This window comes from Passer montanus, unplaced genomic scaffold (genome assembly GCF_014805655.1).
Source record: "Passer montanus isolate IOZ18808 unplaced genomic scaffold, ASM1480565v1 scaffold9, whole genome shotgun sequence".
In the NCBI taxonomy this organism is placed as follows: domain Eukaryota; kingdom Metazoa; phylum Chordata; class Aves; order Passeriformes; family Passeridae; genus Passer; species Passer montanus.
Genome location: NW_024374367.1, coordinates 5533254 through 5556643, shown reverse-complemented (window position 1 = coordinate 5556643; position 23390 = coordinate 5533254). Strand labels below are relative to the sequence as shown.

At 62.7% G+C, this 23390-nt stretch overlaps 2 protein-coding genes across 3 annotated transcripts in view; one reads left to right on the top strand and one right to left on the bottom strand.

Moving 5' to 3' along the window:
* Positions 1-12476, bottom strand: part of COL7A1 (collagen type VII alpha 1 chain) — a 32130-nt gene extending 19654 nt beyond the window's left edge. Inside the window, exons 1-46 of one of the 2 annotated variants that reach the window (XM_039733976.1) lie at positions 12422-12476; positions 11691-11781; positions 11402-11582; positions 11164-11323; positions 10977-11070; positions 10735-10893; positions 10370-10533; positions 10142-10271; positions 9940-10062; positions 9258-9407; positions 8444-8563; positions 8185-8355; positions 7903-8019; positions 7679-7828; positions 7346-7474; positions 7113-7259; positions 6825-6950; positions 6612-6755; positions 6405-6530; positions 6184-6330; positions 5976-6104; positions 5751-5897; positions 5477-5596; positions 5246-5392; positions 5033-5169; positions 4827-4953; positions 4605-4748; positions 4376-4533; positions 4233-4274; positions 4060-4086; positions 3898-3942; positions 3594-3686; positions 3199-3270; positions 2741-2776; positions 2613-2666; positions 2370-2438; positions 2186-2290; positions 1850-1876; positions 1652-1705; positions 1470-1532; positions 1286-1345; positions 1086-1121; positions 908-952; positions 299-334; positions 156-200; positions 15-50 (exon numbers count right to left, since the gene is read on the bottom strand). In XM_039733976.1, coding sequence (XP_039589910.1) covers positions 15-50; positions 156-200; positions 299-334; positions 908-952; positions 1086-1121; positions 1286-1345; positions 1470-1532; positions 1652-1705; positions 1850-1876; positions 2186-2290; positions 2370-2438; positions 2613-2666; positions 2741-2776; positions 3199-3270; positions 3594-3686; positions 3898-3942; positions 4060-4086; positions 4233-4274; positions 4376-4533; positions 4605-4748; positions 4827-4953; positions 5033-5169; positions 5246-5392; positions 5477-5596; positions 5751-5897; positions 5976-6104; positions 6184-6330; positions 6405-6530; positions 6612-6755; positions 6825-6950; positions 7113-7259; positions 7346-7474; positions 7679-7828; positions 7903-8019; positions 8185-8355; positions 8444-8563; positions 9258-9407; positions 9940-10062; positions 10142-10271; positions 10370-10533; positions 10735-10893; positions 10977-11070; positions 11164-11323; positions 11402-11582; positions 11691-11772 — 4674 coding nt within the window. In that variant the 5' untranslated portion in view covers positions 11773-11781; positions 12422-12476. Of the gene's footprint in view, positions 1-14; positions 51-155; positions 201-298; positions 335-544; positions 590-907; positions 953-1085; positions 1122-1285; positions 1346-1469; positions 1533-1651; positions 1706-1849; positions 1877-2185; positions 2291-2369; positions 2439-2612; positions 2667-2740; positions 2777-3198; positions 3271-3593; positions 3687-3897; positions 3943-4059; positions 4087-4232; positions 4275-4375; positions 4534-4604; positions 4749-4826; positions 4954-5032; positions 5170-5245; positions 5393-5476; positions 5597-5750; positions 5898-5975; positions 6105-6183; positions 6331-6404; positions 6531-6611; positions 6756-6824; positions 6951-7112; positions 7260-7345; positions 7475-7678; positions 7829-7902; positions 8020-8184; positions 8356-8443; positions 8564-9257; positions 9408-9939; positions 10063-10141; positions 10272-10369; positions 10534-10734; positions 10894-10976; positions 11071-11163; positions 11324-11401; positions 11583-11690; positions 11782-12421 lie in introns of both variants that reach the window. The other variant, XM_039733975.1, reaches the window with a different exon arrangement.
* Positions 11794-12804, top strand: LOC120514086 (basic proline-rich protein-like). The gene is made up of 2 exons (XM_039734216.1): positions 11794-12000; positions 12127-12804. The coding sequence occupies exons 1-2, from the start codon at positions 11794-11796 to the stop codon at positions 12802-12804; spliced, it is 885 nt and encodes a 294-aa protein (XP_039590150.1).
* The last annotated feature ends 10586 nt before the right edge of the window (positions 12805-23390 follow it).

Here is a 23390-nt window from a genome sequence, read left to right as displayed (position 1 = left end):
CTCTTTGCCCTCACCTTCTCCCCCCGGGGGCCAGTCGGTCCTGGAGCTCCCTGTGGCAAGATTGGAGACCTCAGGGGTGGGCAGTGCCTGGGAATGTGCACCCAGGGCACGGCAGCTCCTGGCTCCACAGCACCACTCCCACTACCCTGACTCACCTCTCTGCCTGGCGGCCCCGGGTGCCCTGGGGCTCCCGTCTCACCCTGCAGGAGAGGAGGAAGAGGAAGGTGTGCGGGCACCCGCCAGGGTGGCTGCTCCAGGGCAGAACAGGCATCACTCCACCGTGCCCCAGTGCACCTACCTTCTCACCCTCTGGGCCTGGCACACCACGGTCTCCCTGCAGAGCAAAGCAGAGGAGGGTTTCAGGGAACCTTCCTCCCTCTACATCACACTGCCCCCACCCCACACACTGCCCCAGAGCTCTGCACGAGTCAGTCCTGAATCCCAGCCAAGACCATGGGGTGTGACAGCCATGCCCAGGCAGTGCCCCTGCCAGGTCTCAGGGACACCAGGACTGGTCAGTGCTGCCCTCCTCAGCCCCTCTCACCTTCTCGCCCGTCTCTCCCAGCTCGCCCGGTGCCCCACGGTCTCCCTGGTACAGGAGGAACAAAGGGTCAGGGGCAGCAGGGCCTTTGGGGAACACCCTGGGTCCTGTCACAGAACCCAGAACCCCCTTCTCTCTGCCAAAGGCATGGCAAGAGCCTCCCCTCGGTCCCTGCACCACTCACCTTCCTGCCCTGCTCCCCCGGCGGTCCCCGGGGACCCTGCAGAGGAGGATGGAGGCCTTGTCACCTTTGGTGTTGTCACCCTTGGTGTGACAAGGCAAATGCCCAGGCTGCTCAAAGCAGGAGAGCTCAAGCGTGCCCTCGGGGCTTGGCTCTTGGCATGGCCAGCTCCATCCTGCCCTCACCTTCTCGCCCGTCTCTCCCAGCTCGCCCGGTGCCCCACGGTCTCCCTGGTACAGGAGGAACAAGAGTCAGGGACAGCAGGACCTCTGGGGGACACCCTGGGTCCTGTCACAACCCAGAACCCCCTTCTCTCTGCCAAAGGCATGGCAAGAGCCTCCCCTCGGTCCCTGCACCACTCACCTTCCTGCCCTGCTCCCCCGGCGGTCCCCGGGGACCCTGCAGAGGAGGATGGAGACCTTGTCACCTTTGGTGTTGTCACCCTTGGTGTGACAAGGCAAATGCCCAGGCTGCTCAAAGCAGGAGAGCTCAAGCGTGCCCTCGGGGCTTGGCTCTTGGCATGGCCAGCTCCATCCTGCCTGACCTTCTCTCAGGAAACTCACCCTGTCTCCTGGGTCCCCGGGGCGGCCAGGCGAGCCTGGGAAACCTTCTGTGCCATCACCCTGGGGATTTGGAGAGGTGACTGCCATGCTCATGACACGGGATGCCCCATATTAGATGGGAATCCTCAGTGGAGAGTGATGTGAGGTCCAGCCCCAGTGGGGAGCATCCCTGCCACCTTCTTACCTTCTCTCCCTTCAGGCCAGGGGGCCCAGCAGGTCCCCGAGGCCCAGGGTCCCCAGGGAGGCCCTGAAAGAGAGAAAATCTCAGCCCCTGGGGATGCAACTCAGCCCTGGGCACACACAGCCGCTGCAGCCCTGGGCACACACACCCTCTGCCAACCCTGTTGGCCTGGGGGCTCAACTCACTGGGGGTCCAGGGTCCCCTCGAGGTACTGCCCCATCTACGAATCCAGGGGGGCCCTGCAGAGAGAAGGGTCAGCTCCTGTGTGGTTGCCCTGAGGGCTCAGTCCCCAGTAGCACCCTGAGGGGTTGCAGTGCCCCAGGACACCCAAGGGACCCCCATGCAGTAGGGGAGAGGGGTCAGGGAACTGCACAGCCACTCACCCTTTCCCCTCGGTCACCCTTTTCTCCCTGCAAGGGCAAAAAACAACAAATAAGGGCAGTTCTGGGCTGTTCCCATGCCCTCCTTGAACAGAAGAGGAACGTGTGGGTAGAGCCCATCATCAGTGGCGTTAGGGTATGTGCATGCCAAGTGCCTCTCCCCACACTGCCCAGTGCCAGCCACACGAGCATCTGTGTGCAGGCACAGCTGGTGAGGGCACAGCCCACGAGCAGGGCCAGGAGGAGTCCAGGGGGGAGCAGCCCCAGGCAGCTGCCTGTTCCCCCATCCCTGTGCCCACACATCCCCCAGCCACCCCATGCAGCACCAGGGGGATGTACCTTCACAAACTCTCCTGGAGGTCCTGGTAGCCCCACGGGTCCGGGGGGGCCTGGATCACCGAGAGGCCCCCGTGGGCCAGGGATCCCAGGTGAGCCAGGGCTGCCCTGGAGGACAGAGGTGCTCCATCAGCTGAGGCTGGGGGTGCTGGCAGAGACCCCCTCACACCCATATTCCCACACCTACCGGCACGCCCGGCTCCCCTCTCGGGCCTGGCAGCCCCTGTTCTCCATCCGTGATCACCCGGGGCTCTCCCTGCATGAGGAGGGGAGGAAAAAGCAGTGACACATGTGCCCTGTTGTGGCCACAGTGTCACACAGCCAGGAGTCTGGCAGGGAGATGGGGAGACCCTGGGGCCAGGAGATGTGCCCAGCAGGGTCCCCAGTGCTCCCCAGGGACCCTGTGGGACAGCCCCTGTCCATCACCTACCGGTTCCCCTTTCTCCCCCTTTGGGCCAGTAAGTCCCACGGGCCCACGTGTTCCCTGGGAAGGAAAGATGAGAATGAGAGGAGGTGTTGGGTGTGAGAAGGGTTGGGGAGGGTTGGGGCCATACTCACAGGATCCCCTCGAGGACCAGGGATGCCCTGGATGCCCTGGAAAACAACAGCTCAGGAGGTGAACACAGCCCTGCCAGCCAGGGCAGTAAGGATGGGATGACATGGAATGGGGTGGGGTGGCATGGCATGGCATGGAATCTCCAGCCAAAGCAAGGCTAGACAGTACACTTTGCCTGGGATACACACACAGGAGACAGCAGTGACCCTGCCAGCTGCTGAGACTCCCCCAGCACAGGGAAGCAGGGCTGGCCCAGGGAGCAGGCAGGGCGCAGTTTGCCTGGGATACACACACAGGAGACAGCAGTGACCCTGCCAGCTGCTGAGACTCCCCCAAGCACAGGGAGCAGGGTAGCAGAGGCTGGAGCAGGGAAGTTGAGGCTCCCCCAGCTCAGGGAGCAGGCAGGGCTATGGGAAGAGCCCACTGTGCAGAAGCAAAGCCAAGGGACACTCTTACTCACTGGCTGCCCAGGTGATCCAGGATTCCCAGGGCGTCCAGGGCTTCCTGGTGCCCCATCAGCTCCAGGAAATCCCTGCAGGACAGAGGAGCATCATGCCAGCATCTGGTGTACCCCAGCACTGCCAGACCCCTTCAGTGTCCCAGGCAGTGCCACTCCCAGCCCTGGGAGCTCAGGGCAGCCCCAAGGCAGAGCTGGCTTCCAGGCAGCCTTTCCCCACGTGCTGAGCTGGGGTGTGAAGGTGCAGTGAGGGGCTGGACTGGGGTTCTTCAGTGGGATTTCCCCTCCAGTATAAATGTGCAGACCAAATGGACAAAGGGCAATGAGAGGTGCCATGGAGCCAGGTCACTGTGTCCGGGGATCCTGGGGTGCCTAGGTGAGGGGCCAGAGGTACTCACCCTGTCCCCCTTCTTGCCCGGACCCTCGGCACTCTCTCCTGGTGGACCCCGTGGCCCTGGTGGTCCTGGAGGGCCAGGAAGCCCATGGCGACCCTGGAGACACAGGGGAGAGGACAGGCTGGGTGCCACGTGGTGGTCAAGAGGTGTTGCTTATCTACCCCTGTAGCAAGGGCTGGGCATGTCTTTGTCCCACACCCACCCACTGGCAGGACAAAGGGAGCAGGGAACATGAGGACATGGGGACTGTGACACTGCCCTCCCCAGGGAGCTGCCCCTCTTATGCCCCCCTCCATCAGGCTATTACCGGCTGCCCAGGGAGACCTGGTGGTCCCATACGTCCTTGCAGTCCCTGCAGAGACAAAGCCAGTAGTCAGCATCCCCTGTAAGCTGATGTTAGCATGGCTTTTGGGAGATGTAAACCTCCCGAAGCCACCAGCTGGTGGCGGGGTGTCACCAAAGCACTCACTGCCTCACCGCGGTCTCCCTTCTCGCCCTGCAAGGGGACACAGGGAAGGGGTTAGGGGCTGGCACTCTTGTGCTCACCTCCCCACTGAGCTTCTGCTGTCAGCAGCTAGGGGTCCGTAAGCCATGCTGAGCACCTGTGGCAGGCACAGCATGGCACAGCCTTGAGAAGCTCACCTTGGGGCACTTCACAGTGCAGGGCTTTGGCTTCGGCTCCGGCTGGCAAGAAAAGACAAGCCTGTGTGAACCCAGGGATCAGAGACCCCCTGGCTTACATGGGCTGCTCCCCCTGCACACCCCTGAGGTGCTCTGGCCAGTACCCTGGTGGAGATGATGGTGCAGAGGTCGTCGGTGAGCTCTCCCTCCAGCTCTGCCAGGTCGCTGCCATGGTAGAGGTACCGCGGGTCCTCACTGGTGACCATGCGCCGGAGCTGCTCCCGGTCTGCCCCCTCCAAGCCAACTGCCAGCACCTGGACCCCTGAGCAGAGAGCACCCTCAGCACCCCACGGGACTCCCTGCACACCCCGATGAGACCCTGTTAATCCTCACCCCCAGCCTTGACATCCCTGGCCACGGTGACGGCATCATCCCCAGAGGGGCTGTCAGCCAGAACCACCAGCACTGCTGGCACCCCGGGACGGCGCCCTGCGCCAGGACTCAGCAGGTAGGTCCTGGCAAAGGAGATGGCTGCCCCTACAGAGGGACAAGGAAGAAGGGACAGTCAGCAGGATGTCAGAAACCGCTGGCCCAGCTCCTCGTGCCGGCCCTCACCGATGGCGTTGCCGCTGGGCTCCTCGTAGCGCATGGCACGGATCTGCTCCAGCACCGTGGGCAGGTCAGCGGAGCGGTTGAGCAGCAGCCAGGGCAGGCTGCGGTAGCTGTATGTGGCCAGGGCCACCTGCAGGGGTGCAGGGGAGCAGTGGGCACACGGCCCACCCACGGCCCCCCGTGCCCCCAGTGCAGTGGCAGCAGCCTACCTGTGTGCCCTCGGGGCCCAGGCGGCCCAGGGCGGACACGGTGTTGGAGAGCAGGGTGCGGACGGCGCTGGCACCAGAGGAGCTGTTGCGGGTGCCGTGTACTAGAAAGACCACGTCGCCGAGGGCATCCCTGCAGACTGCAGGACGGGAAGGGGTGAAGCCACCACCAGAGGGGAGACAGCCCAGCCCGCCCCTGCAGGGACCCCGCAGTACCTGTGCGCTCACTGACGGACGCCTCGGCTCCGGGAGTGCTCCCCAGGAGCGGCCGGAGGGTGAAGGTGTAGCGCTGGCCCAGGCGCAGCCCGGAGACCTGCTGGGAGCTGGCAGTGCTGGGCAGCGTCCGCCCCTTCTCCCCACCAGCTGCCACCCAGGGGACAGTCAGAGGGATCAGCAAGCCCCTGCGGGGATGCTGCCCACCGTCCTGGGGCCACCCACTCGTCTCACCTGCGGGAGGGCTCCAGGAGAGGACATAGCCAGAGGCACTGGGGACTGGGGTCCAGGTGAGAGTCACCGAATCCCTCTGCACCTCCGTCACCCGCAGGCTGGTGATGTGGCTTGAGGCAGCTACCAAGGGAGAGGAAAGGGTGTCCCAGCTTCATGGGGCAGCCCTCAACGTGCTCCCTCCCCAGCCCAGTGCTGGGACTGTCCAGTCCCTGGGTGTCCCTCTGGGCTCAAGCCATGTGTCAGGGGGCTGCCTCGGCCCCAGGCAGTCCCTTACTGGTGATGGCGGTGATGGTGGCTGGCTCGCTCTCCCGGCCCCCAGCCAGGCTGGTGATGCTGATATGGTAGTGCCGGCCCGGTTCCAGTCCCGACAGGACATAAGAGCTGGAGGTGGCTGGGAGCTGCTGGCTGTGCTGGGGCCCCCCTGGCAGGGACAGAGAGGGGTGAGGGGGCGCAGGTGGGGGCTCACACGGATGCAGGGGTTGCAGCCAGCTGTGTTTACCTTCAGCCAGGCGCCAGAACAGGCGGTACCCGGTGCTGCCAGCCACTGGCAGCCAGGCCAGGCGCAGGCGGTGCTCCGAGGCCTCGGTCACCTGGAGGCCACTGACGGGGCGTGGGGGGACTGCCTCCGCTGCGGGGCACAGGGGCAGGCGTCAGGGCCAGGAGTGCCCAGTGCCACCCGGGGAGGTGCCCCCTGCCCCAGCACTCACGGGTGGTGACCACAACGGAGACGGGGTTGCCTTCCCGGTTGCCAATGAGTGCCGTCACCTTCACAGTGTAGGAGACGCCTCCCTCCAGGTTGGGGATGTCAAAGGAGTTGGTGTGGCCAGGAACTCGCCGGCTATTCTCCGACCCCCCTGCCAAGGACTGTGGCATCAGGCCCCCCACCCTGCTGCCCCCACAGCCCAGCCCCATCCCCACCCCACAGTACCGTCCCTGCGGCTCCACACCACACGGTAGGCAGTGGCTCCCGGCACACCGACCCAAGTGACACGGGCAACATTGCTCCTGGATGCCTGCACCTCCAGCTGGGTCACCTTCCCCACCTGCTCCGGCACTGTGACACCAAGAGGGCCACTGTCACCCCGGGTCACAGCCAATGGCACCAGACAGCTCTGTCAGGCAGGAGTTACCTCACCTATCCGTCCCGTGGCAGTGACAGGGCGGCCCTCACGGCCATCCACAATGGCTGAGACACTGACGGTGTAGACGATGTTGGCGTGCAGCCCGTCGATGGTGAAGGTGGTGGGGTCAGCAGGGAGGAAGCGGGATTTCTTCACACCTAAGAGATGGCTGGGATAGGAAGGGCTCCAGCATTGCTGCCACAGCACCCCATGGTCCATACACTCACCGTCGCTGCCTTGCCACGTCAGCAGGTAGCCCCCGGCACCTGGGAGCCCTCGCCAGGTGACCCGCAGCTGGCTGGGACCGGCCTCCATCACCCGCAGATCCGAAATGCTGCCCACCTCCGGATACTCTGCATCACCCCACAGCACCACAGCATCACCTTGGGGAGTCCAAAGGGACCCCACGGCCAAGCTGCCATCCCAGGGGGTTGCAGGGGACAGACACAGCTGCATGCCAGAGTGGGAGCACCAAATACCAGACCTCCTGGCACCAAACCCTGGCGTGGACTTACTGAGGCGGACAGTAAGCGTGGCAGCACTGCCCTCCCGGCTGCCCGCCAGCGCCGAGACACGCACCAGGTAAGTGATGCCCTCCCGCAGGTCACCAAGCTCCAGCCCCGTCTGGCTGCCTGGGATGCGCCTCGTCCTCTCCGTGCCATCTGCCAGGAGCAGGGCAGTGCAGTGGCTCGGTGCCAGCTGCTCAGGACGCCCCAGGTGCCCCCCGTGGCCCTGCCCACAGACTCACCCTGGTTGTTGCGCACCACCACTTTGTACTCGGTGGCACCGGGGACCCCGGTCCAGCTCAGCCGCACCCACCTGCCCGATTCCTCAACGAGCCGCAGGTCTGACACTGCACCCACGGGTGCCTCCACGCCTGGGAGGGGACATGTGAGCACAGCTGGAGTGGCACAGCCTGGGCAGCACAACCCCCATACTCACCCTGGGCTGTGACCAGACACTTGGGGGGGTCTCATGGCCAAGGCAGTCCTCAGGCTGAGCAATACCCATTGGGACATCCCTCCGTGCCAAAGGCTTGGAATGCTGGGGGACAACTCAGGGGACCCACAGCAGCACTGACCTGTCTGAAAGGTGGTGACAGGGGTGGCCACCTCCCCGCCATCATAGAGCGTGTAGAGGGTGATGCGGTACTCAGTGCCCGGCTTCAGCCCCGTCAGCTGGTAAGTATTGGTGCTGCTGGGGAGAGACACTGTTCTGGGGGGCTCTGGTCCTGCAGGAAGGGAAGGATCACAGCCAGCTGCTGGCATGGAGGGCCCACAGGGGCAACAGGCACCCCGAGCTTACCTGTGGCTCTCTTCCATTCCAGACGGTAGCCACGAGCATCACGGGCACTGGTCCAGAGCACTTGGATGGATGTGGGGCCCAGGATGTTGGTCTGCAGCGTCTGGTCTGTGCCTGCCTCTGCAAGAGGGACCCCATGGGCCGGGGTACTTGTGCCACCCTGCTGCCAGCCACCCAGCCCACGCCTCTGGTCCCCACACGTGGCAAGGACAGGGGCTATGAGGGCTGGTCCCTGCCCCCTCCCATGCCCAGCAGCAGGTGGCATCACCTGTACCCAACCCCTACCTGTCCTCTGCCGCACAGTGGCTGCGGGCCCCTCCAGCTGCCCGAAGAGTGGGGCCACTGTCACCACGTAGTCGGTGTTGGGCTGCAGCCCCACCAATGCATGTGACACCTGCCCGGCATCCAGGTCCACCCTGCGCCTGTCCTGCCCTGTGGGAGCCAGTGCAGCAGTGCCTCGGGGAGGTCAGGCAGCAGGTGCCACCTGTCCTTCCCCACAGGGGCCACCAGCAGAAGGGGCACAAGCTGTGGGAGAGGCCCCTACCAGTGCGGGTTGCCCAGGAGAGCCGGTAGCCGGTGGCACCCCTGGCAGGCTGCCAGGCCAGCAGCATGCTCTGTGCCGACACGTTGTGGACAGCCAAGTGCTGCACGCCCACCAGGTGCCCTGTGGAAGTGAGGTGATGTCCGTCTCCCACCTGAGAATGGGGCAGGGGGCAGCGGGAAGCACCTTCACCTGCCAACTGCTGTCTCCGGGGAGCCCCCTCGCCCCTGCTCACGGATGCTAACCACACTGAGGCCACTGAGTGCAGCCTGCTCTCAGCGGCTCCTTCAAAGCAAACTGTGCAAAATGGAGCTCAAATGTCTTCCTCTTAATGCCTTAAATACCTTCTGTGGGTTAAGACTGCCTGGGGCGGCTGAAGGAATTGGTTTGCCAAAATCTGATGCTTGCAAAGGTGCTGCCCTGGGGCCTCACCCCCACTCCTACCCGGAGATGCTTTCCAACAGCCTCTGCCCTGGTGGAAACCACACTTTCCTCCCACAGGGCACTGTACTCAAACCCTGCATTTTTTCAGTTAACATTTTTTACATCATGGGAGGAAAGCTCTGATGGAAACACTCCCAGAAGGCTGCAAAGGAAATTGGGAGCACACAGTGCTGCATCCTGCCCTGGGAGCAACTTTTGGGGCCCGGAGCATTGCCTTGTAGCCATGCTCACCTGCATCCCCATCCCACCCCCACAGGCAGCACCAGGCCAGGCTGCCCCATCCCAGTGGGGCACAGTGACTGGAGCAGGGCATCCCTGTGCTAGGAACCCATTCCTAACCCTGGCTGGGCCCAGGGCTGGGCACAGCACTCACGTGTCCGGGCGGTGAGGGTGGCAGGGACAGCGGGCTGCTGTGCATAGTGGGGCTGGAGCACCACCAGGTACTCAGTGTTGGGCTGCAGGTTGCTGAGCGTGGCTGACTGTGCGCTGCCCGCCAGGCTCTTCTCCTCTCTTTGGGCTGCTCCTGGAGGGGTGTGGGGGACACAGGGACATAGCACACAGCAGGCCCAGCAGGGAAGGGGTGTCTGTGGGCCTGCACCCTGCCCTGAGGATGCCAGTCAGTGCCAGGGGTGGGGAGCACCGGGAAGAGACTGGGACGTGGGCCAGGGCAGGGGCACCCCCTGGAGCGCCCGAGGCCAGGGTGGGGCTGCCAGGTGTGTGGCTCCAGCCCCGTCCCTGGCTGGGATGGGGGTCTGGGGCCTGCCCCCCATGTGCAGCAGCCACGGGGGCACACGCCAGGCCCCAGCCATTGTGCACGCCCTAACACACACCCTGAACCTTGCGCATGAAGCCTCGGGGTGCAGGAATACACAGGCTGCCTGCACACCTCGGCACACACGCGCCCCACGCCCAGCGCACGCGTGCCGGCTGCCGTGGTGAGGGTGGGTGGATACACACCCACAGCACTCCGGGCATGCATCATGCATGTCATCCGTGCCCCCCTCTGCCCGGGGGGCTGCACAAAGGCAGGGTGCCCAGGCAGCACCGGCCCCCACCTTGTGCAGCATAGCTGAGGCTGTAGCCCTGGGGGGGCTCGGGGCCAGGCTGCCAGGCCAGCCGCAGAAAGGTTGGTCCAGTCTCCACCATGCGAAAATCCAGCATGGGGCCAGCACGGCTTTCTGGAGGCACACAGAAGCAGGGATGAGTGCCCAGCCCCAGTGCCTGCACTCACCCCTCCCTACGGACACGGGCACTCACGGGTTCGTGCTCGGGCAGACACCGACTCGCCGATGCTGTTGGCGTACTGGGCGGTGACAGTGACCAGGTACTCTGTCCCAACACGCAGTCCCCGCAGCACGGTGTTTGTCTCCCGTGGCCCCACGCTCACCTGGGCAGGAACAGTGTCACCCCCTCATCTTCCCCAGGTCACACGTGGAGCCACCAGGAACCCCCAGGAGCTCTGAGCACTCAGGTGGGGGCACTCACCTCCTGCCTCTCGGCCATGATGGGCTGCCCTAGCCCTGTCAGAGGCACGTACTGCACCCGGTAGCCAGTGATGGGGCCGCTGGCTGCTCTCCAGCGGACCTGCAGGCTGTCACGGCCCTGCTCCGGGACCTCCAGGTTGGAGGGGCCAGCATGGCTTGGCCCATCTGTAGGGTAGCACAGGGGCTGTTGGCTCCGCAGTGCACGGAGCAGAGAGGAGATCTCGCTGTGGCAGCACAGATGTGTGCCCAATGGGATGGGATGGCCAGGAGGTCGTTTTGGGGGTGGGATGGGTGCTAAGGGTGCACAGTCTGGCACCCAGCACTGTCAGCACCTGTGCCCCTCAGGGAGGAGGGTGGGGCCCATACCCAGCAGGCGCAGGGTGCCCCCAACAGTCGTGCACACCCTTCGTGTTATCAGTGGCACCAGCGTGTCCAGCAGCTTGAAATCGCCGACGTAGAAGAAGAAGGCCTCAGTAGGCATTGAGGCCACACGGATCAGCTCCTTGCGGTCAGCATTCTTAATTCCTGGGACAGAGGGAGATGGTGGGTGAGGGAGGAACCTGAACCAAGCAGAAGACTCTTCCACATGGTGCAGAAGCCTCACTCACCCACAGCGAAGACCTTGATACCCTGGCTCTTCAGCTTCGCTGCCGGTCCCTCAGCATCGTCCTGGGACTTGCCATCCGTGATGAGAATGCAGATCTGCAGGGCCAGGAAAGAACTGTGGGATGCAGCATGGGGTCCATGGGCCTGACACTCCTCCCCGTGCTGCCAGGAGCACTGCTCTGCACATACCTGGGGGACCCCAGGCCGGCGCTGCGCGGGGCCAAAGAAGTTGTCAGCAATGTAGCGGAGGCCAGCGCCTGTCCGTGTGTTGCCACCCTTGTAGCTCAGCTGCTGGATGGCCCTCCGGACACTTGTGCCATCAGGGTGCTGGGAGAATGAGAACTCCACCCTAGGGAGTGCAAGGGGGACACTGTCACTTCCCAGCCCTGGCACCCTGCACCCTGCGTGCCCCCTCCCTTGGGCTCACCGTGGGTCATCACTGTACTGTGCCATGGCAAAGCGCACTGCCTTCTCACCCACCACCTGCACAAAGGGCCCCACCAGCTCCTCCATGAAGGTGCGGACAGCACGGAAGTTGTTCCTCCCGATGCTGGATGAGCCATCCACCAGGAAGGCGATGTCAGCCTCCAGCACATCCTCACACACTGCTGCGGAACAGTGGCAGCACTCAGGGCACAGACTGGCACTGTGGCACATTGGTGCTGAAGCCCTCTTATTGTCCCACCCACCGTGTGGACCCAGGGCTCAGCACCTACCTTGGCTCCTCTTCTGTGCCATGGCAGCTGGAGGACGCAGGAGCGCCGGGAGCACAGCCAGGAGCAGGAGTTGGCCACTCATCGTGGGAGCCTGCAGGATAGGATGCTGCCACCACGGTGTCACACCAGCCCCAAGCCTTGGGGACAGCAGCTGGGGAGGTTCCCAGCCCCACCCGTGCCAGAACGCCTGGCAGCGCTGGAGGGCAGGGTGCCAGTGCCGCCCCAGGCACCCCACGGCGCAGGGAGCCCCGTTCGGGCCGGGCCGGGCGGGCGGGAGCTGGCCCGGGAGCAGCCGCTGGGGCTGTCCGCGGTGCGGGGACACCGAGAGCGCCCGGCCCGGCTGCAGCCCGGGCTCTGCCCCCGCCGCCCCTTCCCTGCCCCACGCCACGGCAGCGGCTGCACTTGGCCCCCGCCCGCAGGGGCTCCTCCGCCCCAGGAAGGTGCTGCAGGGCAGCGGGGAGCCAGCGTGGGCAGCCCTGCCTGCCAGCCTCCTGCCCCCTGCCCGCCAGCCCCTTGCACCCTGCCATCCCCTGCCTGGAGCCCCCTGCCCCCTGCCAGCCCCTGCCCCTCCGCCTCCACGCACCTGGCCCGGTACCCCCGCGGTGGCTCCGGCGGCTCCCGGCCCAGCCCGGCCCGGCCCGCGCAGGGTGCCCGAGTGCCCGCGGGTGCCCGCACGGAGGCTCGGTCCCGCGAGTGTCCCCCACCCCCGCCACAGCGCCACGCTCACCCACCGCCCCCGCGGGGCCGCTCCGTCGCGCAGCGCTCCGAGCCGCTCCGTGCCGAGCCGTGCCGGGCGCAGGCGGTGCCGGCGCGCACCGGCCCCCGGCGCTCCCGCCCCTTTATGGAGGGCGGCCCGGAGCTCGGTCCGGGGGGAGCGGAGCGGCGCGGCCCCCGCCCAGCCCGGCCTCCCAAAGGGCTTTTCCCACCCGCTGCCCTGAGAGGGAAGCACGGAAGGAAAGCGGCTCCTCGGGCTCTTCCCGCTGGAGCACCACCCGGGCTGCCCCGCGGCCGCACGGCGTGCAGCGGCTCCGGGATGGGCGTGAAGCCGGAGGGGGCTGGACACCCGGGAACGGCTGCTGCTGGATTTGCCACCGAGACCTCCGTGAGGGGCTGAGTGGGCTCCAGTAAGGCTCAAGGCAGTTTTCCCTCCAGCATCTTTCATGAAGGTGAGCAGCTCTGGCACCTGCCAGCCAGGAGCTGGCCACCCACTTCCACCCATTTCCTTCCTTCCATCCATCCATCCATCCATCCATCCATCCATCCATCCATCCATCCATCCATCCATCCATCCATCCATCCATCCAATGGGACTGTGTCCTGGAGACGTGGGGCCTGGATCCAGGCAGACATGGATGGAGCTGCCACAGGGACCTGAGCCCCTGGCACATCTGGGTCAAAGCCTGGCTCGGGGCACTGGCCCTGGGAGGGGCACTGGTGGTGAAGGGCTGCTCCCCATGCCAGCACAGCTCCCACGAGGCTGCAGGATCTCTTCAGGATCTCTCCTGCACACACAGTTGGGGTACCCAGCATATGGGGCCCTAGCACCCATGGCTCTAGTACAGGGACTGCGCTGGAGTCAGCTGGGGGGACATCATCCTGCCCTGCTCAGAACACCATCTCACAGCAGACTTGTGGCTGAGACCTACCCCAGAGCTGGAGAAAATTGCTGGAAAGCCACTGGTGATGTGGCTGCAGTTGCTGGGAGGAGGTGAAAGGGAGAAGATGCCCAGCAAGGCAGGCAGGGACCCCGTGTTGCCCTGGTGTCACTTCCTGCCCATCCTGTGGAACATTCCCTGAGGCTCCTCTTCAGCCCAGGGTGCACCCTTGGCCCTCAGGGTGCTCCTCACCCCCAGGGCACCTGTGGCACCACACTGCTCATTGGGGCACGTCACACAGCACCTCATCCTCCCCTCTGGTGCCTGTGCTCACCTGGGGTTGACCCTGGCTCACGGAACCTGCCATGCAGCCCATGCCACCTGTCCCCTGTCCCCAGCACCCCACGTACCTGTGCCCTCCTGGCCCCTGCCCCAGGGGCTCCCCTCCGGCTCCTGGCAGGGCAATGGACAGACAGGTCCAGGGGCATCTTCTTGTGGACAGCAAGAGGAGCAACAGTGGGGATCTCTGGGGCCCAGGGCCACCTCGCAGCTGGGGGCCGGGGGCAGGGCCACCGGCCACCGAGCAAAGATGCTCCAGGGTCGGCTGCAGGCAACTTTCCCAGGCACAAGCTGTTCCCAGGCAGGGGAGGAGCGGCGATGCCCTCGCTCTTCTTAAAGGTACAGCAAGCAGCGCATCCCCTCCTCTTCATTAGCCTTCCTCTCCTCAGACCTCAGCCCCGGCCCCAGGGCTGGCGGGCGGGTTCCGGAGCTCGCCGTGCCCGCAGGTTTGCCCCTGCCTGCCCCAGCCCCGCGGGTCCGGCCGCCAGTCCGGCATCCTCGGGGCAGGACCGTCCCTAAGCCCTCCTCCCGCCAGAGCCCGTTTAATGAAGACAGGGCGGCCTGTCCCAATTAGACAAGGGGCTTCGTTGAGCAGGGAGCGGAGGGGCCTGCCAAGGGCTCTGTGGCTGGCCCCGGGCCCGGAGCTGCGGAGCAGCCCCACGGCGCGGCGGGGCACGGGGCTGGGGGTCACCCACGGAACGGGGGCAGCGCCGGGGCGAGCATCGCCCGGCGGGCACGGCAGGCAGCGGGGCAGCGACATTTCACAGCCACGCCGGGGGCTCTGCCCGCCACCCGGACCCCAACACTGCGGCAGGCACTGGTCTGGGGTGGTCCCCAAGTCCCAGTCGCCCACGGAGAGCCCGGCAGCGTGTTGACCATCTTGCCTGACATGAGCACTGGAGTGGGGCACGCAGGGCTGCTGGGTCCCCAAAACCGGTGTCTCCGCCTCCGCGGTGTTTCCCAGCTTCCCTCCGCATACCAGGAGCGGGGAAGGAATCCGCGGCCCCCGGCGCTGCCTCTGCGGATGGAGAGCGCCAGGTGTGAGTGACTCACGGGCACCCCGCGCCAGTCCCTCCGGGGACATCCTGAAAGGCTGCAAACCCGTCTCAAAGCCTGGAAGGCTGGCAGCCCAGCCACCAGTCATTCCCACAGCCCAGACCTGGGGTTCCCCACCTCCCACCCGGCTCGGCCCCAGAACGTGCTGATCTCTACACTGACACTGAACAAAATTTGTAGGGCTGACCCTGAGCCCAGCTCCTCACCTGTGCATGCCAACCCGGTTCCCAAATGACACTCAACAGCTGGCCAGATCATGAGACCTTCCAGGACACCTCCAGGTGGTCTTTGCAGGGCACTGCCCAGGCTAGCATTCACCCTGAGCCCCACAGGGCTCATGCCACCCCCACGGAAGGGAACCCCTGCTTTGAGAGTGTGCACAAGGGAGGCACAGGAGCTGAGCTTCTCCCTGCCCCTGCTTGCCAGGCATGGGGCCTCGCTGCTGCCTTAGTGGAAAGAAGAAAATCTTCAGCCCCAGGTGAGGTTTCAGCTCTCTGGGACGGGATGAGTCACACACCACGGTGAGGTACAGACCTTGCTGCACTCGTGGTGCTGTGGGGATTGTTGCTCACCCTTTCCACCCTCTGCAGCCACTGCCTCTGGTGCTGATCTGACATGGGCTGGGATTCAGCACTACCCTTACAGGGCTTTAGTGTTCTGGCCCCACTGTGGTCCTGCAGTGCTCCTCACTCCAGCACATCAGCATTCCCAGCCAGTGGGGATGCACGGGACAGCTCTGGGGCTGCTGGGAGGGAGAGGCCACCTCTCCCAGCACCTTTACACTGGGGAGGGGAGCAGCAGGGGGCTAGTGCTGAGGCAGGGGAGGAGTGGAGGTTCTGGCCAAAGCCTGGAGGGGGAACCATGTCTGCCACAGAGGCCAGCTGAGACATGCTCCAGGAATGTCTTTCAGCACCAGCCACCACCAGCTCCATAATGTGGCACCCAGCCACCCAGCCCAGCATCCCAGGAAAGGGGCCCATAAGCCCTGGCTCTCACCAGTCAACCCGGGGAGAGCCCAGAGGGACAGGGTGACACTCACAGTGCAGCCTTGGGGAACACTTGTGACACCCCATGGGACAACCCAGCAGCCCAAGAGACCAGAAAACAGACCAGAGTGGGAAACGGTCAGCACTTACCACCTGCTGACCTCTCCCGGTGGGTCTGGGGTGGGAAAAAGCCATGCCAGCCCTCCAGGCTGCTCTTACTAGGGAAAAGACAGAAGCCTCCCAGCTCCTCCGTGCCAGAGGGGACAGCTTAGAGCACCCTCCACCCTGCTGCTGCCCAAGGCCACATCCCTGTGGCAAAAGGAATCAAAGTATGACACCAGAATGAAGTCATGACCAACGAGCTGCCCTCTCTGCCCAGCAGCTCTTGGGATGTCCAAAGTGAAGGGGTGCTCCCGGTTTTGGGGGACCTTATCTGCTGTGGGGGCAGCAGCAGTCTGGTGACAGAATGATGATGGGGGTAAATGGCCCCACTGTAGCCAAGCTTGGGGTCAGGCTGAGCCTGCTGAGCCCCCCATCAGGGCTCCCCAGGGGGTGGCTGCATGTCCCAGCTCTCCCACAACTGCTGTGGAGGGATGGAAAGCTTTTCCTCATGTAAACTGTTGTGTCTGGAGCTGCTGCCAGCACAGCTGCTCATCAGCATCGCACGAACCTGTGCTGGACTGTGGCCAGGTCCTGCTGGCCACGCCAAATGGGCTCAGGAGGGAAGGGTGACACCACGGGGATGTGACCCTCCCCTTGGCCAAGTAGCGCAGGAGAAGGCAGCCCTGGTCAGCGTGACCACAGAGGCCAGGCTGCTTCTCAGGGACAGCAAGTGAGGGGAGAGCCAGGCAGCACCAGGGCTCTGCCAAGGGCTGGCAGGGCTTTGCAATGGCATGGGGCCAGCATGGCAGAAAGGGAAGGTGACAATGGGGATGATGGAAGCAGGATAAGGAGCCAGCAGCAGTGAATGGGGCTCTGGAGTCCCTAGTTAAAAAGCTGCCCTCAGCTGCATCCTGTGCTGGGCTTTGGGTGATGCTGGGGATACCCAGAGGGGCTGGCCTGGGGGTCAGAGACCCAGGGGGAGGCAGGGGAAGGTGTAAGCAGAATGCAGGCAGGGGCTGAAGTGCCCCATGCTGCAGGTAGCCAGACACAGAGCCTGGCTCTCCTGCAGGAATCCAGCTCCTTGACTGACTGAGGCATGAGCTGCTCCCCTTCCCTTCTGGCCCTGCAGTCCCCACTTGCAGCTGGGTCCAGGCTCAGTAAAATCAACTCGCCTTGCCCTTGAGAATGGGCATGATTGCAGAAATGCAGGGACCAGGTGCAGCAAAGCTCCCCCAGCACCTCTGCATGGGGCCAGTGCTGCCTTTTCCTCAAGCTGACAGTCCCATGTGGTGCTTGTGCCCCAGAGATGCCCCAGCCAGCCCAGCACATGCAGCTGGGGAAAGGAAACTCCTGCTGCTTCTTTGTAGGGGTGGATAAAAATTCCCTGCCCTGGGGTAACGAGGATTTTGGTGCTCCCAGCCCAGTGCTGGCTGCAGGGTTTGCAGGCAGCAGCTGGCAGTGGCTGGCAGTGCCTGGGGCACAGCCAGGCTTGGGGTGCACGGAGAGAGACCCGGGGATCCATTGCAGTGCAAGAGCCGGGACTGGCAGAGCAGGGCGAGCGCTTTCCTCCGGGATGCCTGCAGGAAGGAGGAGATGAAGGGAAGCCGAGGGAGAGCTGCCAGCCCACGTCGCACACACTGGGGCATGTGCGGGCTGGGCCGGGGCGTGCAGAGCGTGGCTGGACACGCTGGGGCTGAGCCCGCCCGCGCCCGGCGGCGCTGCCCGGCCCTGCGGGCTCCCCGGGCAGCCCAGCGCCCCGGGCCGGCTGACAGAGGCAGGGGTGAAAGGTGGCATTCCTGCAGCCGGCCTGCGACAGCAGCTCGGGGCAAGGCCGGGGCGCTGGGGCTTCCCTGCAGTGCCGGGGAAAGGCAGGCAATCATCTTACCTGCAAACACCGAGGTGTCTCTCCAGCCCTCACCTGCATCACTCCAAGAGGGTCTGTGGCAGATGGGACAGCTCAGGCCCCGCTCCGAGCTGGGGGGCTGGCACAGCAGTGGCTGCTCCTGGCCTTGCAAAGTGCTCTGCCCCAAATTTGGCTCCCAGGGGCACCACGGCTTCAGAGCACTGGAGGGGCACAGAGGAGCAGCCAAGCAGGGGTGCTCTGGACAGAGCCCAGCCCTGCAGAGCCAGGGCACTTGCAGGAGGAGCACAGCAGCCCCTGTCACATGTGGGCACAAGCTGCCCATCGGATCCCAAACTCTGCACCATCCCCACTCCCCATAAGAGTGGGACAAGCACCATGAAGCCATGGCTGCCCATGCCTCCTTCCCAGCACAGGCTGGGAGCAGATGGTACAGGGGTAGATGGGCCAGGCAGCACCTCCTTCCCTGCACATGGAATCTGTTCTGCTGCCTAATGTTGAGCTTCTCTGGGAAATGGCAGCTGCCCAGCTCCCAGCACAGCACCCAAGGACACAAGGCCAGCTGCAGGCTAACCCAACCGTGGGAGCCCCCGTGGGCCCTGCAGAACCTGCAGGAGAAGGCAGCAGCATGGCATGGGGTGCTGGGGGGGAGTAGGGTGGTGACAGGGGCTCACAGCATCTGCCAAGCAGGGGGGAAGAAGGGCAGAGAGGCAGCATGTGGGCCTAGGGAGCTGGAGCTGTTCCAGGGATGCTGCCAGCTGTGCTGCAAGAAGCTGCTCCTTGCAGGGGCTTTGCACAGCTTGATGGGGCTGGGTATATTTGTTCTTCCTTTCAACAGCAAAAACAGATGCCTCCCTGTCTGCAGGGCTCAGCTGTATTCCCAGGGGAGGAATGTTGCCAAGAGGAATACCTTGGCTATTCCTTGTGAGTTCAAGGAGCCAGTCCTCATGGGTTTCTATCCCAACCCCAAGGATGGGCATGCTGGATGGCTGTCCTAGGACCCACAGCTCACAGTGGACTGACACTGCCTTCCCAAGATGTGGAAATAACAAGTCACTAATGCCTTGTGCTCAGTCCCTCCTGCTGCCAGCCCACATGCACTGGTTCCCCTGGCCCTGACAGAGCAGCACACCAGCTAGTGCTCACAAGTGACAGCAAGAGACTCACACTCTGGAGCTGCACAGGAAGAGTTTGCCCACCTCATGTCTCCAAATCCAGATTTCTCACGGCCCCTGGCCAGGGAAAGGCTGTCCCTCTCTCACTCCTCTTTACATGCTCCTGCTTCCACTTCCCCACTTCTGCATCTGGGATGCAGGCCTGATGGCTGGGAGGACAGGGTGATTGCTCAATGCTTCCTCTCTGCCTCTATTCAAGTGTTTCACAACCTGCATCAACCCCCGTAAACACTACCTGCAGCTCTATACATTTCTGGCAGGACTGATGAAAGAGCCCCTGTCCCGCTCTCCTGGGGCTTGGCTGCTCCTTGTTGTGCAAGGGGAGCCCGGCAGAGCCGTGGGGAGCATCACCCACAGCTGGAGGGGAGCTGGAGACGTGCAGGCCAGCCAGGAGCTGCAGGGAGGGGATGGCACAGCTCGCACCCGGGCGTGGCAGGGGCCTCACCTGGGACAGGCAGGGGCTCAGGAAGGGGGACTCACCCCTAGAGAGTTTGGGCCATGCTGCAGCCTCTGGGTAAGGGGTTTTTGCAGGCCTTGGGCACTGATAAGGGCATGTGGATAGCACAAAGCTCTTTTACCCACACTTGCCCACAGCAGGGTATGTTGGCTAACAGTGCTGGAACCCCAGCAGCTGCAGGATACTGCCCTGAATGTTTCACACATGACCGATGATCCATGGGAAGGAGGATTAAGGTCTGTTTATCAGTCTGTTTGGGTGGTGAGGAAACTGCAGGGAGCCAGCACCCAGGGAATCAGTGCTGCAGGAAGGGTCAGGCTCGCCCCTACGTGTGGGGCAGCAGCCAGGCTGCAGGGGAAGCTGCTCCAGAGGGATTAATGCAGTTCACGAGACCAGACTTGCCCTGTGTCTCTCCCCCGCGAGGCTGTGCCATTGCTCCTTCAGCTCTTTGGCTGGGTGCCCGACTCCAGAAGAAAGGAATAAAAAGGACGAAGTACCCGCCCTGCCCTGCCGGGTGAATCGCTGTCTGTCACCATGGGAACTCCTCCCTCCCAGACCTCCCCAGGATGATTTCACATCTCCTGGAGCAGGAGGGTTCGTCACAGGATGGCACAGGGCGGGGGGCACGTACATCCCACACAGGGACCACAGCTGAGGGGCAGGGTGCTGTGGAGCTCCAGGGGGAAAGCTGAGCAGCACAGGGAGGTACAATGGCCATGGGGGTATGATCTGCATCCACACAGTGCATCCCCAGAGCAGTGACAACTTCGGGGCTCTCAAGAGCTCCAGGTCCTTGCAGAAACCACATCAGCAGCACCCCTCTGTGTTGCCAGCAAGAAGGGAAGAGCACAGCATCCTGCCTCTGCCCCCTCACCACCCTCAGGACTCACCTTGAACCATGAACTTCATCCTCCATCCCCCTCAGCAGAGCTGGGGCAAGGTCACCTGTGAGTCACTGCTGCGCGTGCGAGGCAGGAACAGGAGATACTTGTGTTCCCGCGTCATAGGGGCTGCTGCCAAGTGCTGCACATCTGGAACAGCAGTAAACAAAGCAGGGGAAGCCGCAGAACCAGAGTGGACAGCAGCCAGGGGCAGCAGGGACCTCCAGCCTCGCAGCAGCCAGCGGGGGGAAGGGGTGCAAAAAGCAGAACTGCCACGTGGAGCTGGGATGCCCAGGACTCCAGCACACTCACCTGCCATCTCCTCCCCCTGACAGCCTCTTGGTGTGCCAGGGCATCCTTCATGCCAGGGGAGCAGAGGCAGGAACTTGCCACATGCTGCTGCAGTTTCTAGAGCCACTCTTCACCAAGCTTGCTGTGAGAGACCTGGGCAGTTATCCCTGCCTGGAAATCCCACCCTTGGTGTTCCATGGGTAACACCGAGCCTGTCTCTCCATCACTCCGAGCTTTGCTCAAGAGTGACATGACCTGAACTGGGGGCCATGGGTTTGGTACACAGGAATGTGTACAATGCTGAGCTCTACAGTGCACCCCAACAAACTCAGAGTGCACTTTCCTGAAGCTGAAATACATCCACTGCTAAATCTTGAAGCAACATTACCGTAGTTCCCTAGATTAAACATTCAAATGAGGAAGAAAAAAATCCCCTCCAGAAGAGCCAACTCATTCTTCCCTAAATATAACAAATCAAAGATAAGCAGCACGTTCCCTTTGGAGCATTATCCAAGTGCCTACTCGGAATAAAAGTCACATGCAAAGCAGAAAGCAGTGCACAGTAGTGGGGCTGCTTCACAAAATGCTTTGCACACCTGAGTCACAGTGTGCTGAGGGCACTGCATGGGGAGCAGCTTTATTTCTGTGCATTGCACCTGGTGTCAGCACCCACCTGAACACAGTGTCCCAAAAACCTGAATGCTCCATGTCACACTGCAGGCTCTTGGTGGAACCAGGAACAGCACTCAGATATTCAGGCTCCTGTTTCAGTACCTTAAACCTTGCTTCAGGCATTTAATCCAGCTTCCTTCGTTGTCCTCATGCTGTCTCTGCTGTGCAGCTCACACTACAGCAGGATGTGGAGCCTTAAATAACCCCAGATCGTGGCAGAGGCTCAGCAGTGGATGGTGGGACACTGAGCAGGAGCAGTGTCTCCAGGGCACCTGGCAGGTGATCCAGCACAGGTACTGCTGACACCTTTTTGCACAGAACAAAATCCCTCTTGCTCCCACAGAGCAGGGCTGGGATCTCCCCAGGCTGCCATCCCAGCAGCTCCATTTTCCATTCCTGGGCAGATCCTTCTCCACACCCCACACTTCAAATAGCTTTTCTGGGCATCCTCAGTGATGGTCTGAATGGGCAACAAAGCCAAACCTCAGCCTGGCAGCCCTACTAAAAACCTCACAGCCTCGAGGAAGGAAAATGTATAAGGGGAAAGCACAGGAAAGCAGAGACTTGCATGGAAAAGTGAGAACCATCCAACCTCTTTGGATGGCGTGTGGGGTAAAGCAGCTTTTAATGAGGGCGTTCAGGGCTCCAGCTCACCCCTTCCAGGCACACCAGTGCAGACAAAGGCAGCTCCTGCCACCATGCCTCGTGCCTCCCAGCAGCCCGGGATGGCTCTGCTGGCAGTCAGGCCTGGATGGGCCTTTTGTCCACAGCTTTTCCACGCAATGAATACACTAAAGCTTTACACGAGGCATTTCCTTTTCCAAATAGGAAACAGGATTGCTGGATATGTGTCCACATACCACTGATCACTGCTCCTCTCTCCTTTAGTACAAGGTCTCAGCAGTGAAGAGCAGGAGTCCTGGTGAGGACCCCTCAGCCTGGCAATCCTGCAGCCCCTCTGGTGACACTTCATCACAGGGAGAGCCCATCCCTTTCCTGAGCAAACCACACTGGATGGGGGAGAAAGTCCTGGCCACAGCCACACCAACACCTCAGACAATCCCTGCACCAGGGGCCTGAGCAGAGCAGAGCTCCAGCAACACAAGACACTACAGAGCTGCACTGCTGCCCTGTCTTCTAAGCCCCACTCACCTATGGCTCCCACTGCCATTTTTCACCAGCCTTGGCAGGACAGCAGGTAGAGAAGCAGGCCCAGAGGGCTGTGAGCTCTCCTCCCAAAAGCTCTCTGGCACCAAAGAGTGGCACAGCTCCAAGCCTCTCGTTTCTGTGAAAGCCTCCCTGCAGCTCCCTGCTTCCCCAGGACAGGCTTGGCTCAGCACCCATGATGAGTATCAACTGTACTTTCCAGGGTGGGTAATTAGCTCAGGTGAGGCAACTCTTGACAATTGGCTGCTGTGGCCCCTCTCTTGGCAAGCACCCGAATCACAAACAAGCATCTCACATATCAAAGGGGCTGCCTGCTCCACAGGCAGATCCACCCTGTACATCTGCTGGGCCCTGCAGCCCTGCACTGGGGGCACCAGCAGCTCTCCCTGCAGAGCCCAGGACAACATGGAGCACTCAGCACAGGGCTCTAGTGAGCACTCACCGTTTTCGCTGCTGGAGTTTACATTCCTGGAATAGCTCTGTGTAGTGGGGACAAGCCACTGAAATCCTGTGCAGGGAAGTTCAGAGCCTTGCACAGGGAGCACACAGTATCCTCCTTTCCAAATCATCTCCTTTAGCAGCCAACAGATAGAATGCCAAGGTGTCATGGAGTAAAAGCAATCACAATAGCTTGAAAGAGGGGACTTAATCTGGAGAGGGTAAGACCATGCAGAAGGGGAGGGAGCAAAGGCCAATCCATATACCAGGCTAAATTTATCAGCACAGACTAATGGGATCCCAAGTAACCTTCCAAGTAGCAAAATAAAACACTTAAGCCATTGAAAACTAAACTGGTCAAAGAGCCCCACTGAACAATACAGCATTGTCCATGGAGCCAGGAAACAGATTTATTAGGTCACCCAGGCCATCTCCAGTTACACTGAACTTGGGATGCTTCTAGGGATGGTTCCAACTCCATCCTCTGGCACTGTCCTTCACTGGGCAGCGGAAACTGCAGGAGGGAAGGGGAGGGGAGGGGGAGAGGTCCAGCAAAAGATCTCTTTTTCAAGGTTCAGGAAAAGCTGAGATAAGACACTTCTGTCATGCCAGACATTTCCCAGTTTGGACTCCCCTGGACTGAGGCTACTCTGGTGGAGGAACAGAAACACCCCCATACA